The 17,196-nt window shown below is 37.4% G+C and overlaps 1 protein-coding gene across 3 annotated transcripts in view; it reads right to left on the reverse strand.

The window, feature by feature from the left end:
* The window catches only part of PKN2 (protein kinase N2), a 142,042-nt gene that overhangs the window by 49,446 nt on the left and 75,400 nt on the right, over positions 1 to 17,196 (reverse strand). For all 3 annotated transcript variants that reach the window (XM_020890194.2, XM_070467807.1, XM_020890195.2), the window contains 3 exons: positions 8,396 to 8,513; positions 7,915 to 8,060; positions 7,616 to 7,829 (listed from right to left, as the gene is read on the reverse strand). In XM_020890194.2, the coding sequence (XP_020745853.1) occupies positions 7,616 to 7,829; positions 7,915 to 8,060; positions 8,396 to 8,513 (478 nt within the window). The remainder of the gene's footprint in view (positions 1 to 7,615; positions 7,830 to 7,914; positions 8,061 to 8,395; positions 8,514 to 17,196) is intronic.

The raw sequence follows: 17,196 nt of genomic DNA on the forward strand, positions 1-17,196 counted from the left end.
AGATCCTTTACCATTGAGCCACCAGGGAAGCCCAGTAGTCCTGAAGATAGCAGGCTATATTTCTGATAGAGGTTCTTGGTGCCAAAGGGAGCAGAGAAGACTTCATTCTCAAAGAACTCTGGATGCCTGCTTTGACCTCTCTGAAGGCTCCCTGAAGGACTAATGGTAAAGGTTTACCTTTCTTCCACCTAACTAAGAAATCTTTCAAGGCAGAGAAACAGCTAAGTACAGGGCACTGAAAGGCAAATGAAGCCTGGAGCAAAGGATATCAGTTGTCTATATTATTTAATAGACATCCTATAGGCTTAGGGAGATAGGAAGTAAGCTGTTTTAGGGAATAAGAGCTCTTCAATGCTTCTACATGTTACCGGGAAACCAGAAGACTAGCTGCACAAGGAGACACCCTCAGAAAAGCTCTAAGAAGGCACTAAGCTCTCATATCTGGCTGACAGTCTAGCTCTGCACAAGCAAAAGCAGAATTACAAAATGCCGGGGTGAATGCTGAAAGTAGCCTTGACACACAAACAAAGAATTTAGCTGCAAACATAAGGCAAATTTTATTTCTACCTTCAGGTGTTAAAAAAAAAAGTCTGTCAAAACACTAGTTGACCAGTAACTTAATGGAGACTTCAGTGACCACACATAATTACAAAGTCACTAAATAACTACATCCTGGATCAAACAGCAATAAGAAATTATAGAAAATGGGACTATATTTCAGAGTTACAAATAATAATATTCACCACATCCAGCTTTCAATAAAAAATTATGAGGCGAGCACATAAATAAGAGAGTATGGCTGACTCACAAGAAAAGTAGAAATTCACAGAAACTATTCCTGAGGAAGTCAAAACATTGGATTTACTACACAAAGACTATACCAACTGTCTTACAAATGGTCAAAGCTTACATTGGTCAAAGTGGTCAAAGACCTTTACAGTGGTCAAAGACCTAAAAGAAACCAAAAGGAAAAAAGGAGAATGGTATTTCAAGAAATAGGGAATATTAATAAAGACATAGAATTTATAAATAAGAACCAAATAGAAATCCTGGAGCTGAAAAGTACACTAACTGAAATTTTTGAAGTTTACTAGAGATGTTCAACACCATATTTGAGCAGGCTGAAAAATCAGAAAAAAAACTTAAAGATATCTGAATTGAAAGTGCAGTCTTAGGAAAAGAAAGGGGAAAAAAAATGAAGGAAATTCAATGTTGGGGAATGAAGGATGTTATTGTGAAGAGAGAAAGTGGAAAAATTAGACTCTAGCACATGTTTACTACAATAAATGCTAAAGAAAGGACCATAGGCTAAAGGAAAATTTTAACAGAAAGTTTCAAGTACAACAAGAGCAGAAAGAATAATGAGTCACTAGATATAAAGGACAATGCTTTGTTTTGTTTTTTGAAAAAAATACTTAATTGACCCTTGAACAATGTGGGAGTTAGGGGCACTGACCATTTTCACAGTCAAAAATCTGCATGTAACTTCATAGTAGGTTTTCCATATCTGTAATTCCATATACACTAATTCAATCAAACACAGATCACCTATACCTTTAAAGTTTTCTGCTCTTTAAAGTAAAAACAAAACTAGAAGATATACAGTGGAAATGAATAACAAAGCTTTGAACTGAGCAAGTCCACTCACATGTGAGTTGTTTTCACTAAATACTTAACCATAGTGCTCTACGACCCACCAGCTGGTTGAGTCTGAAGACACGTGGGGTGACTGGAGTTATACAGACTCGTGGCTGCAGAGCCTGGCACCCTTAGCCTGTGTGATTCAAGGGTCAGCAACTAACTTGGAAGAGAGTACCTACTACGATCACGGACTGTATTCACTGCATATGTGAATCTCTAAAGTAAGCAATAAACACACACACACCCCCCAAATCTGATGAATGACATGACTCTACACATCAAGAAGCTCAAAGAATCCAAGCAGAATAAACTCAAAAGAAATCACCATTTTGAGATGCAATATAATCAAATTGTGAAAAACCAGAGACAAAAAGGGGAATCTTGAAGGCAGCAAGAGAGAAGCAAATCATCAGTTACCAAAAATCCTCAATAAGATTAAAAGTTGATTCTTTATCAGAGAGCATAAAAGCCAGGAGGGGCTGAGATGATATTTTTAGAATGCTGAAAGAAAAAAGCTTGTCAACCAAGAATGCTATATATGCAAAACTAACCTTCAAAAAATGAAGAAAACAAAAGATTTTAGAATAAGCCAACAGTTAAGGGAGCTTATCACTAGCAGATCTTCCTATTAGAAATACTAAAAGAAATCACCCAGATTGAAATGAAAGAGAACACTAGATAGTAACTTGAAATCATAGAAAAAAAAATAATAACATCAGTAAAACTAACTACATAGGTAAATTAAAAAGCCCATATCACTATTAATATATTTTCAGTTTGTAACTCCGTGTTTACTTTATGACTTAAAAGACATGGATAAAACAATAATTGTAGTATAATATGTAATACAATCTAATCAAATGGGCACACAGTACATAAAGACATAATCTATGTCAACAAAAATACAATGATGAGGATGCACAGACGTAAAAGAGCAGAGTTTTTGCGGCCTACTGTTATAAATTTAGGATGTTAACTGTAATCATTAGAGTAACCACTAAGAGTAATTTTTAAATATACAGAAAAGAAGTCAAGGAAAGAATAAAATAAAGGTAAACCAGAAAAATTCAATCAAACATAAAAGAAAGCAAAAGAATTCCCAAAAAAGATGCAGACTTACAAAAAACAAATAGCAAAATGGTAGAAGTAAGCCTTTTTGTTCCATAATAATGAATTTGGCTGGTTTATTTCCCTGGTTCTTAAGAAGGATCTTCTGAACCCTTGTCAGTTCCCTAGTAACAGCAGTATCTTTTTTATTCATGGTGGACTCCTCAGACCACATGTTGAGTTTAGGCTAACAAAATGACTCACAGTAGGCCTGTACACAGTTCCAGAATGGGGGCTGGCTATAAAAACAACATATGGTTAGGGGGCTCATGTTTTGACCCACCTATCAGTCAGAACTATGGTCTTTTGGAAAAGGTCGGGGCCTGGAGACTGATTTCAGTCAAGTGGCCAATGATTCACTCACTCACTCCTATGTATTAGGTTGGTCAAGAGTTCCTTTGTTTTTTTTTAAGTAAAAATAAAAGACACATTTTTCATTTTCATCAAGAACTTCACTCAACAACATATTCACTGTTTTGTTTTACCACCTTGTGCCAATTTTCAGTCAACTTCATAATTCCATCTTTCCAAAATTTTTTATCTTTTTGAGCAAAGAATTGTGCCAGATGTCTTTTACAGTCTTCTAGGGAATTGAAATTTTTTCCATTAAGAGAATTTTGTAAAGACTGAAATAAATGGACATCTGAAGGTGCAATGTCTGAGGAATATGGCAGATGAATCAGAACTTCCCAGCCAAGCTGTAACAGCTTTTGCCTGGTCATCAAAGACACATGTGGTCTTAGGCTATCCTGATGGAAGATAATGCATTTTCTGTTGACTAATTCTGGATGCTTTTCATTGAGTGCTGCCTTCACTTGGTCTAACTGAGAGCAGTACTTGATGGAATTAAATGTTTGGTTTTCTAGAAAGAGTTCAATCCTACCATTTATACAATATCATCTTCTTTTGAGGAAGACTGGCCTCTAGTGTGGTTAGTGGTGGCTCATTTCACTTGTTCCATGATCTCTTCCATTCCATATTATTGTACAGTATCCACTTTTCATTGCCCATCACAATTTGTTTTAAAAACAGAACGTTTTTGTTATATTTAAGTAAAGAACTGCATGCAGAAATACAGTCCAGAAGGCTTAATTTATGTGGAACCCAAACATCAAAGTGATTAACATAACTAAACTGGTGGAAATGATTGTCAATGCTTGATTTGGATATTTTGAGTATGTTGGCTGTCTCCTGCATAAAATACTATTGACTGATCTCAAACCATGTATTGATTTGATTGCTATTAACTTCAACTGGTCTACCCCACCATGTAGCATCATCCAGTGAGAAATCTCCAGCACAAAATTTATCAAAACACTTTTAACACATTCGATCAGTCACAGCACCTTCTCCATATACTGCACAAATTTTTTTCTTTTTTGTGTTTCATTTGTTATTTTTACCTTTCTTGAAAATATAAAGCATAACATGCTGAAATGTTACTTCTTTCCTGACCCCTTCAATATTAAAATGGCTACACAAAAATTCATTAATTTTGACAAGTTTTTAAAAAATGTGTGCTGATATGACAGCTGTCACAATACAATCTAACAAAATTTTTTCCAATGAAGTTAAAGACAATTAAGTGCTACTACAGCCATCTTATGGAAAAAACCAAACAAAACTTTTGGCCAACCCACTAATAAAGCCACAATGAAAACTCTGAATACTCACAGCTAAAGTGAGATTACTGGCTAAAAACAGAAATTGATGTTCTGAGAGGGTGATGCATACTGACAGCAGGGGAACTGCCAGATCTCTCCCTAAGTGTCTCTTCTTTGGTTTTAATTTGTAGCCTTTATAATAAAACTTTACTTATAAATACAGAGCTTTCCTGATTCTATGACTTGTTCCATAGAATTACTTTGTCTGAGGTGGTAGGTAGGTAGGTAGTTCAGTCACTCAGTCGTGTCTGACTCTTTGCGACCCCATGAATTGCAGCACGCCGGGCCTCCCTGTCCATCACCAACTCATGGAGTTTACTCAAACTCATGTGCATCGAGTCGGTGATGCCATCCAGCCATTTCATCCTCTGTCATCCCCTTCTCCTCCTGCCCCCAATCCCTCCCAGCATCAGGGTCTTTTCCAGTGAGTCAACTCTTCACGTGAGGTGGCCAAAGTATTGGAGTTTCAGCTTCAGCATCAGTAGGAACCCCTAAATTTGTAGCCAGTTGGTCAGAAGTGTGAGTGGTTGGGGAAACCACAAGCTTGAAGCTTGTGTCTGAAATGAAGGCAGTCTTGTGGGGGAGTGTGACATAAACCTATGAAATTTAACCTAACTCTGGGTAGTCAGCATCAGAATTGCATTGCACCTTACCAGTAATTATCTTAAACATATACAGATTAAACTGTTCAAAATAAAGGCAGAGACTGACAGAATGGATTAAAATAAACAAACCCAAACCTTGACCCAATTATATGCTGTCTAAAATAGACTCATTTTAGAGCCAAAGACATGTATCAGTTGAAAGAGAAAAAAACAGAAAAAGATACTCAGTGTAAACAGTAACCAAAAGAGAGCTAGAATGGCTGCACTAACATCAAATAGACTACTTTAAATCCAAAATTGTTACAGTAGAAAAAGGATATTATATTTTGATAAAATAGTCAATCCATTCAGAAGATATAAAAATTATAAACATATATGCACTGAACAACAGAGCCTGAAAACATATGAAGCAAAAACTTACATAACTGAGAGGAAAAACAAGTAAATCTACAAAAATAGTTGGAGACTTTGTTACCACTACCACACTTTCAAAAATGAAGCTAAGATGGCAGTAATAAAAAAAAAAGGAAAAATCCAGTAAATTCCCCACAAATGAACCTTCAAGTTGAGAACTTTCAAAGATGTGAACATGTGTTCATGTCCAATCATGTTCATATAAGTTAGTTCATGTGTCTGGGGTATACTGTCATGTGTATGCATCCTCTACAAGTGACTGTTATTTTTCTACACCTGGACTGTATAGAGTGGCTTCCCAGGTGGCACTAGTGGTAAAGAATCTGACTGCCAATGCGGGAAACACAGGAGATGTGGGTACGAACCCTGGGTTGGGAAGATTCCCTGGAGGAGGGAATGGCAAACCACTCCAGTATTCTTGCCTGGAGAATCTCATGGACAGGGGAACCTGGAGGGCTACAGTCCACAGGGTCACAAAGAGTTGGACATGACTGAAGTGACTTAGCATGCACACACTATAAGAGTGCAGTAGCACAGTATCATTATTTTAAGCTACATCTGCAAGAGGATGACTTCACGAACTTGTTCCATACGAGGAGCATACTAATGAAGACCTATTGGAATTGGGGGCCCAGAGAAAGGACAAACAGAGACAAGAGGACAAGAAGAAGACAAGAGACAAGAAGAAGTAACTGAAGAACCGAAGAGACTCATGCTGCAGGAAACGGCAAGCGGATTTTCTTGATGTGAGGAGGCACTAATAGTTTTTGAGGCCAGGACTTGAACATAGAACAGTACACGAAAGGTTGCAACAGCCATTCAGAATGCAATCCCGTGCTATGGTGTCATCTATCATGAGAAAAGAAAAGAGCTACTAACCAGACACTGGCTTGGACAGAGGAGCCTGACAGGCTACAGCTGATGGGGCCACAAAGATCTGGACATGACTGAGAGACTGAGCATAAACAAACATTACTGAATCATTTTTCCAAGGAGCTAGACAGAACTGAATCCAGCAAAGAACCTGTACGATCAACATGAGGCATGAGTGAAACAGCAGCTTGCCTTCCATCTCCTACTGCTGACACCCCTTCAGCTCTACCATCTCTCCTTCCCCTCCTCCACTCAGTAACTTCTCTTGCCTATTCACTTGATGCCAGTCCCTGTAAACCAGCTGTTGTACTGTATGACTGTACTTCTCAAGGTACTGTAAGATTAGAAATGTTTTGTTTTTTATGTACTATTTGTGTGAAAAGCATTATAAACCTGTTACAGTGCAGCATTATACAGTTGACTGTGTTTGGTAACCTAGGCTTACTTTGTTAGACATATGAACAATTGGACTTATGAACATGTTTGTATCTAGGAGACTTACTGTAACAAGTGTTGTTGAGAATGCAGAGAAATTGGAACCCTCATGCTTTGCTGTTGGAAATGTAAAATGATGAAGCCCCTATGGAAAACAGTTTGATGGTCCCTCAAAAATATAAACATAAAATTACCAAATGACCTGGTAATTATACATCTAGGTATATTCTAGAAATAACTGAAAATAGGTGTTCAAACAAAAACCTGCAAACAAAAATTCATAGAAACACTATTCACAGTAGTCAAAAGGTGGAAATAACCCAAACATCCATCAATTAATGAACAGATAAATAAAACCAGACATATAGCTGTACAACAGAATATTTAGCTATAAAAAGGAATGTAGTATTGATACATGTAATAACAAGAATGAACCTTGAAAAGAGTACAGAAAAATGAAAGAAATCAGACAAAGAAAGTCACAAATTATAAAATTCTATTTATAGGAAACATCTATAATAGACAAATTTATAGAAATAGGAAGTCAACTTTGACTGCTAGGGGTTGAGGGGAAAGGCGGAATTGGGAATGACTACTTAATGGGTCCTGGGTTTCCCTTTGGAGTGATGAAAATACCCCAGAACCAGAAACTGGTTAGAGTCGTACAATTAGTGTGGATATACTAAATGCCTATGAATTCTGGTTATTTTAAAATATTATTAAATATTATTAACCAAATGGTTAAAATAATAAATTCTATTCTCTCTTACCACAATACTTAACAACTGTATAAACACATTTTTATTCATTATTAAATCAGAAGCAAATATAGGTTAAAAATGCATGAAAAAAATCAGGAAGATATATGCTACATACCTGTTAGTGCTGCTGGTTTGGACAGGGTACTATATTGGTTTTGGGTAGATATCATACTTTGACGTGGACTTAGTGTTGGTGATGCAACAAGTGAAAGCTCCTCAATAATAATACTGCTTTTGGGATGATTCTTGGGAAGTTCATTTAATCTCTGCTCTAATGAATACTTCAAAAGGTCCAACTTCTGACTTGATTCATTAAATCTTGCTTGAGCCTTACATAGGGAAAAGACAACATTATCATTTAAATAATTATATTCTTTGAATATTTATTAAGTTAAAATTTTTATTTAAAATTACCTCTGAAAGTGCTTTTCTGTCTGTCACTTTTCCTGAGCCAAGTAATTTCATTACATTCTTTGCACCTTCTGCTACTGCAAACTCTATCCTAAAATGATGCCTTAATTCTTCCATTCGAAGTTCAAGAGGACTTATGACAGGTTTGGCTAAAGGAGGGAAAAAAAAAAATTGAACCATTTATTTGACTTTCTAATACACAGTGACTAAAACTCAAGAAAAAGAAAGTAACTCTTACATTAAAAGTTAGTACTTAAAAATCAATAAACACTGAAGTAAATAAACACTTAACAGACACAATGTTAAAATACAGAATCTTATATTTTAGCCACCAAAATTCAAAGATAAAAATTCAAGATAAAAAACAGAATGCCTCTTTCCTCCTTAATTCTGAACCACCACTTCTTTCCTATATAAAATTAATTTAGTACTATACTAAAAGCCCATAATTGTAAGAAATGACAATTTATATCTGTTCCATCACCATTATCAAAAGCCAATTCATTGGTCTGGACTGCTTGAAGAATCTGCATTCGTATCACTTCTATTTTTGTCTTGCTGTCTTGGAGCAGTTGCTGAGCTGTGCCATGGAGTTTCCGATCCTATGAAAAGTAAGGTTGAAAAGGTAAGCAGATACAGAGACAAAGAAAATATTTTTATAACTTCTAAGTAACATCAAATGATAGCAGTAAGTGAAAAGCAAAGGTCAAAAGAATATATTTCTGAGCACTACAGTATATATATACTTGTAGATACACTTACTTTCAAAAACTATCAAACTGATCGGATGGAAAATAAGAAAACAATTCCATTGGTTAAAAGCTAGGGAGTTGGTTTAACTGAATAAACTTCTGTTATATGTCTTAAGACGTCAAGAAAGGGCCTGAATTAAGTGAAATAATGTCCTTCCTCCCATTCTAGTTCCATAACACTGAATCACAAAAAGCTTACCATTTTAGGAATTGTGGTATGCAAAATAACAATCCACATAAAGATGTCCATGGGGCAATCCGCCAAACTTTGTGATTTTGTTACCTTACATGTCAAAGGGGAATTAAGATAGCAGATGAAACTGAGGCTGTCAATCACCCAATCTTAAAATACAGAGTCAGATGGGCCCAATGTAATCACAAGGGTCCTTAAACGTAGAAAAGGAAGGCAGAAGAGAAGGTCATGTGAGAAAAGGAGCCACTGTTTTGGCTTCAAAGATAGAGGAATAGGGCCATGAGCCAAGGAACATGACAGCCTCCAGAAGCTAAAAAGGGCAAGGAAACAAATTTTCTCCTACATACTCTAGAATGTGAAATCCATTTCCAATTTCTCAATTATAAAACTGTAACATAATAAAGGTGAGTTGTTTCAAGCCAATGAATTTGTTAACTGGTTACAGCAGCCACAGTAACCAATATAGGGGTGTTTTTTTTTTTAAATAGTCATGAGACAAGTAACAGAAGTTAATGCCATCTCCTAGGTAGTTGTATTAGCTGTGAAAGTCTTGTATGCTTCAATCTATTAAAAAAAATAAAAAGGAATGATAAATACAACTAAGCATCAAGTTAGAAAGCACTTAATCATAGGAAAGACCAATTTTTTCATATTGTTTATGCATCTCTACTTTTAACACTAAGGCAGTCTGTATTAATTTGAAAATAATAGAAGCTAAGAGACAAGCATCAGATGTGCAGCATCATTTCAATAAATCAAACACACACAATATATCACGACACTGAATAAAGGGGAGGATGGAGAGATTTATGATGGGAGAGAAAATATATATATAAGGGAAAAAAAGTGAAGTGAAAAATATATCACATTAAACACCAAACTAGGTTAACATTCAGTGAAGGCAAAAGCAATTAGCAAATATATGAATTTTTCTTTCATTTCTCTCCTATTGCCACAGTTAGTAATTTAGGAAAAAGCACCTGGTCAGATTTTGTTGTTTATTAAATAAAATATTCAGATTTCACATTAAGGAGTTGGGCTTAAATAGTTTACTAAGTCCTTTAAATATTCATTTTCATGAACTGTGTGTATCCGTGCATGCATGCACGTGTACACACACACTATACATTTTTAAAACTATGCTTTCCCATTAAGGACACTAGCTCGAATCTAATTGTTTGCCTATGACTCATTATATATGCTTTTATGAATATATATATTAATCTTCCAAGTTTAAAATGAAAAAAACTTTAAAATTTTCTCCTGTTATCCAGTATTAGGAAAATCAGACTAAAGATTTGAAATAACTTCTATTTCTTTGAGACCAGATTAAAATAATAGAAATATTAATACTTCAAAACTTATAATTTAATGGGATATATAGGTTTCCTAAAGAAATCATGTAAACAGAAATACCATTCTCTACCATAGAGAGCTTCTGTAAGCATTAGATAAAACTAAAATTATATTGCCTAGCATGATTGCCATTAAAACATTCTCTTTTAGAGGAATAAAAACAATGATTAATTATAATATTTTAATGAAGTTCTAACATAAAAGTATAAATATTAAATAAAGTGTTTTTATAATACTATGCTTTTCAAATAAGCTATTCCTCTTACTACTTTTATCACTATGTGAAGACAGTAGTTCTGTCATTTACTTCTTTAGAAATACCCTTAACTATTTTAATGTAACATGCAAAGAGAAGTATTTATATTTCATTTTAAAAGGTAAATGATTTTTACACATGGACTTCTGAAAGACCTGCACAGATGCTAAAGTGTGAAAAAGGTTTTAAAAATTGACATTGGATGTTACCTATCACAGGCAATTGGCAGTTACTGAATGACAGTCTAATGCGTTCCAGCATTCAGTGAATTTTTACTATCAGTTTTATATTCTCAGGCATCCAATGACTTCTTTATTGAGCACCTAATACATTCAAGGCAACAGAAAAGCTAGATCCAAAGCAGAAGACTTGGTTTATACATTACAAAAATACTGAATTTTATCCTAAGATTATGAGAAAAATTTTACACAAATAGGTTGAACCATATGAACATGCCAATATCTGACTGATTTTAACTAAACAAAGAGCAATTTCATTTGGTTCAACCTAACATACCAGGTGGTGCTAGTTGTAAGAATCTGCCTGCCAATGCAGAAGATGCAAGAAATGCGAGTTTGATTCCTGGGTTGGGAAGATCCCCTGGAGTAGGAAATGGCAACCCATTCCAGTATTCTTGCCTGGAAAATCTTATGAACAGAGGAGCCTGGTGGGCTATAGTCCATGGGGCTGCAAAGAGTCAGATGTGACTGAGCACACATCTTAAGAGACTAGATAAAACAGTTGACTATTAGTAATTAGCATTCTACCTTCTAAAAATAGTTATATTTCAAATGTACAATATTTTATAATTATGAATAAAAAATTTTATATTTTCAAATTACGCAATATTTTTATTTATAAAAATAACTTTTGTTTTACAAGTCAGAGTGGGATACTGTAACAAACTACACTGTACACACTGCTTTCAGAAATAAATAAACCAATTATTACTTTTATTTTTCCACCACATATTTATGGCTAATTTTGCATGAGTTAAATATTGTCACATTCAGTAAAAATACAAAGATTTAATCAGTTAGAAAGCTATCCTATGAAGTTTAGAGCCTGAAAAGATACAAATGATTTATTACATGTATCAGAATACTGGGGATTCCCTGGTGGTTCAGTGGTAAAGAATCTGCCTGGCAATGCACGAGAAGCAGATTCAATCCCTGGGTTAAGATCCCCTGAATAAGGAAATGGCAACCCACTCCAGTATTTTTGCCTAGAAAATTCCACGGACAGAAGAGCCCAGCAGGCTACAGTTAACGGGGTCACAAACAGTTGGATGACAGAGCACTCATGCATGCATCAGAATGTTAAAAGAAGTCAAAGAAAAATTCACAGGAAGACAGGATCAGTTTCAGCAGAAATGTTCTGTGAGTGTTAATATAGATAAGACTCAGTTCAGTACAGTTCAGTCACTCAGTCGTGTCCAATTATTAGCGACCCCACGAACTGCAGCACGCCAGGCCTCTCTGTCCATCACCAAATCCCGGGGTTTCCTCAAACTCATGTCCACTGACTCCGTGATGCCATCCAAGCATCTCATCCTCTATCGTCCCCTTTTCCTCTTGCCTTCAATCTTTCTCAGCATCAGTCTTTTCCAATGAGTCAGTTCTTTGCATCAGGTGGCCAAAGTATTAGAGTTTCAGCTTCAACATCAGGCCTTTCAATGATTATCCAGGACTGATAACCCTTTAGGATGGACTGGTTGGATCTCCTTGCAGTCCAAGGGACTCTCAAGAGTCTTCTCCAACACCACAGTTCAAAAGCATCAATTCTGGGGGAGGAGCTAAGATGGCGGAGGAACAGGACGGGGAGACCACTTTCTCCCCTACAAAGTCATCGAAAGAACATTTGAACCCTGAGCGAACTTCACAAAACAACTTCTGACCACTAGCAGAAGACATCAGGTGCCCAGAAAAACAGCCCATCGTCTTCAAAAGGAGGTAGGACAAAATATAAAAGATAAAAAAGAGAGACAAAAGAGCTAGGGACAAAAGAGCTAGGGACGGAGACCCGTCCCAGGAAGGGAATCATAATAAAGGAAGTTTCCAAACACCAGGAAACCCTCTCACTGGCGGGTCTGGGAGAAGTTTTCGAATTTCGGAGGGCAACCTAACTAGGAGGAAAAATAAATAAAACCCACAGATTACATGCCTAAAAGCAACTCCCAGCAGAAAAGTAACCCAGACGCCTGCATCCAAAACCAGCAAGTGGGGGCCGAACGAGAGGAGCAGGAGGCATTGCTTAGGCTAAGGACCGGGCCTGAATGCCCCGAGGGCAATCTGAGGGCGCTAACGTGAGATAGCAACTTAAACTGTGGGATAGCGAGAGGAAGAGAGAAAATCAATCAGTCGGAACACCCTGCAGCCCGTTCGCAAACAAAGGAAGAACTGACCGATCCCAGAGAAGAGCTAGCCGGCTGCGGACCAGCCCATCCCCCATTGGAGGCAGGAGGCAGCGGGGAGGGGAAAGGGTCAAACTCGGCCCCAGAGACGGCACCCCTACCAAACTGCAAACAGGCTCCCAGTTTCTAACCAAAGACTTCCTGAGACTCTGGCTGGTTGACATCTGCTGGGAGGGTCGCGGCTAGAGGCCAGCTCCCGAGAACAGACAAAAGGCGCACCCGACTGGGCGCGCGGAAACTGAGGCAGGCACCGTGGAGGGGATAAGGCACACCGCACCGGGGAGAGTGTGCCCATCAAGCTCCTGGCTGCCTGAGCCGCTCAGGCCGGGGGAAGGCACAAACGCAGGCCCAACCGAGTCTGCACTTTTGTGGAGTACCCGAAAACTGGAACCGCACGCAACGCAGGGCTCGCTCCATATAGAGCAGCCGAGAGCCTGAGCAGTGTAGACGGGGAAAGCACACACCCGTGAGCGGGGGCAAACCCAGTGTGACTGGAACACTGCGTGTGCTCCCCACACAGGCCAGTGACATATGTCTGCAGCGTCCCTCGCTCGCCGAAGCATGACTGAACAAGGGAACCTAAACAAGAGACCACCTCCGCCCACTTGGGTCAGGGCGGAAATTAGACACTGAAGAGGCCGGCAAACATCAAACAAGCCAAATAAACAAAGGGAACCGCTTCAGAAGTGACCGCTGCAACAGATTAAAACCCCTGTAGTTAACACCGACTACACCAGAAGGGGCCTATAGATATCGCGAAGTGGAACGAGGAGCTATGTGAAACTGAACCGAACCCACACTGACCGCAACAGCTCCAGAGAAACTCCTAAATATAGTTGTACTTTTTTTTTAATTTAAAAAAATTTTTTTTAATTTTTTCTCTTTTCTTTTCTTTTAAAATTCCCTATTACTCCTCCATTACTCCTTAACTTTCATTTTCATATATTTTTACTATTTTTTTAATTAGAAAAAAATTTTTTTTCTCTTATTTTCTTTTAAAGTCCTCTATTACTCCTTAATTTTCATTTCACTATAACCTTGCAAAAAAAAAAAAAGAGGCCCTATTTTTAAACCAAACTTCATATATATTTCTAAAATTTTTTGTTTTTGTTTTTAATATTGTATTTTTAAGAGTCTAACCTCTACTCTAGATTTTTAATTTTTGTTTTTCAGTATTTGATATCAATTTTGGACATTTAAGAATCCAATATTCAGTACCCATTTCTACTCAGGAGTGTGTTGATTACTTTCTCCCACTTTTGACTCTCTGTTTTCTCCCTCAGATCACCTCTATTTCCTCCCTCCCCCTTCTCTTCCCAATCCAATTCTGTGAATCTCTGTGGATGTCTGGGCTACGGAGAACACTTAGGGAAGAGACAACTGCGTAGATCTGTCTCTCTCCTCTTGAGTCCCTCTTTTCTCCTCCTGCTCATCTCTATCTCCCTCCTCCCTCTCCTCTTCTTCATGTAACTCTGTGAACCTCTCTGGCTGTCCCTCATGGTGAAGAATCTTTTCACCATTAACCTAGAAGTTTTATTATCAGTGCTGTATAGTTGGAGAAGTCTTGAGACTACTGGAAGAATAAGACTGAAATCCAGAGGCAGGAGACTTAAGCCCAAAACCTGAGAACACCAGAGAACTCCTGACTAAAGGAAACATTAAGTAATAAGAGATCATCCAAAAGCCTCCATACCTACACTGAAACCAACCACCACCCAAGAGCCAATAAGTTCCAGAGAAAGACATACCACGCAAATTCTCCAGCAATGCAGGAACATAGCCCTGAGCGTCAACATACAGGCTGCCCAAAGTCACACCAAACACATAGACCCATCTCAAAACTCACTATTGGACACTCCATTGCACTCCAGAGAGAAGAAATCCAGTTCCATGCACCAGAACACCAACACAAGCTTCCTTAACCAGGAAACCTTGACAAGCCAATCGTCCAACCCCACCCACTGGGTGAAACCTCCACAATAAAAAGGAATCACAGACCACCAGAATACAGAAAGCCCACTCCAGACACAGCAATCTAAAGAAGATGAAAAGGCAGAGAAATACCCAACAGGTAAAGGAACATGAAAAATGCCCACCAAGTCAAACAAAAGAGGAGGAGATAGGGAATCTACCTGAAAAAGAATTTAGAATAATGATAATAAAAATGATCCAAAATCTTGAAAACAAAATGGAGTTACAGATAAATAGCCTAGAGACAAAGATTGAGAAGATGCAAGAAATGTTTAATAAGGACCTAGAAGAAATAAAAAAAGAGTCAGTTAAAAATGAATAATGCAATAAATGAGATCAAAAACACTCTGGAGGGAACCAAGAGTAGAATAACGGAGACAGAAGATAGGATAAGTGAGATAGAAGATAAAACGGTGGAAATAAATGAAGCAGAGAGGAAAAAAGAAAAAAGAATCAAAAGAAATGAGGACAACCTCAAGGACCTCTGGGACAATGTGAAAAGCCCCAACATTTGAATCAAAGGAGTCCAAGAAGAAGACAAAAAGAAAGGCCATGAGAAAATACTCGAGGAGATAATAGCTGAAAACTTCCCCCAAATGGGGAAGGAAATAGTCACACAGGTCCAAGAAACCCAGAGAGTCCCAAACAGGATAAACCCAAGGCAAAACACCCCAAGACACATATTAATCAAATTAACAAAGATCAAACACAAAGAACAAATATTAAAAGCAGCAAGGGAGAAACAACAAGTAACACAAAAAGGGATTCCCATAAGGATAACAGCTGATCTACCAATAGAAACCCTTCAGGCCAGAAGGGAATGGCAGGACATACTTAAAGGAATGAAAGAGAATAACCTACAACCTAGATTACTCTACCCAGCAAGGATCTCATTCAGATATGAAGGAGAACTCAAAAGCTTTACAGACAAGCAAAAGCTGAGAGAATTCAGCACCACCAAACCAGCTCTTCAACAAATGCTAAAGGATCTTCTCTAGACAGGAAACACAGAAAGGTTGTATAAATGTGAACCCCAAACAACAAAGTAATTGGCAACGGGACCACACCTGTCAATAATTACCTTAAATGTAAATGGGTTAAATGCCCCAACCAAAAGACAAAGACTGGCTGAATCGATACAAAAGCAAGACCCCTATATATGCTGCCTACAAGAGACCCACCTCACAACAAGGGACACATACAGACTGACAGTGAAGGGCTGGAAAAAAATATTTCATGCAAACGGAGAACAAAAGAAAGCAGGAGTCGCAATACTCGTATCAGATAAAATAGACTTTAAAATAAAGGCTGTGAAAAGAGGCAAAGAAGGACACTACATAATGATCAAAGGATCAATCAAAGAAGAAGAGATAACAATTATAAATATATATGCACCCAACATGGGAGCACCGCAATATGTAAGGAAAACACTAATGAGTATCAAAGAGGAAATTAACAGTAACACAATAATAGTGGGACACTTTAATACCCCACTCACAACTATGGATAGATCAACTAAACAGAAAATTAACAAGGAAACACAAACTTTAAATGACACAATGGACCAGCTAGACCTAATTGATAACTATAGGACATTTCACCCCAAAACACTCAATTTCACCTTTTTCTCAAGTGCACACAGAACCTTCTCCAGAATAGATGACATCCTGGGCCCTAAATCTAGCCTTGGTAAATTCAAAAAAATTGAAATCCTTCCAGTCTTCTTCTCTGACCACAGTACAGTAAGATTAGATCTCAATTACAGGAAAAAAATTATTAAAAATTCAAACATATGGAGGCTAAATAACATACTTCTGAATAACCAACAAATCATAGAAGAAATGAAACAAGAAATCAAAATATGCATAGAAACGAATGGAAATGAAAACACAACAACCCAAAACCTATGGGACACTGTAACAGTAGTGCTAAGGGGAAGGTTCATAGCATTACAGGCTTACCTCAAGAAACAAGAAAAAAGTCAAATAAATAACCTAACTCTACCTAAAGCAACTAGAGAAGGAAGAAATGAAGAACCCCAGGGTTAGTAGAAGGAAAGAAATCTTAAAAATTAGGGCAGAAATAAATGCAAAAGAAACTAAAGAGACCACAGCAAAAATCAACAAAGCTAAAAGCTGGTTTTTTGAAAAAATAAACAAAATTGACAAACCGTTAGCAAGACTCATTAAGAAACAAAGCGAGAAGAACCAAATTAACAAAATTAGGAATGAAAATGGAGAGATCACAACAGACAACTCTGAAATACAAAGGATCACTACTACCAGCAGCTCTATGCCAATAAAATGGACAACTTGGAAGAAATGGACAAATTCTTAGAAAAGTA

Source organism: Odocoileus virginianus, chromosome 5, assembly GCF_023699985.2.
Source record: "Odocoileus virginianus isolate 20LAN1187 ecotype Illinois chromosome 5, Ovbor_1.2, whole genome shotgun sequence".
In the NCBI taxonomy this organism is placed as follows: Eukaryota; Metazoa; Chordata; class Mammalia; order Artiodactyla; family Cervidae; genus Odocoileus; species Odocoileus virginianus.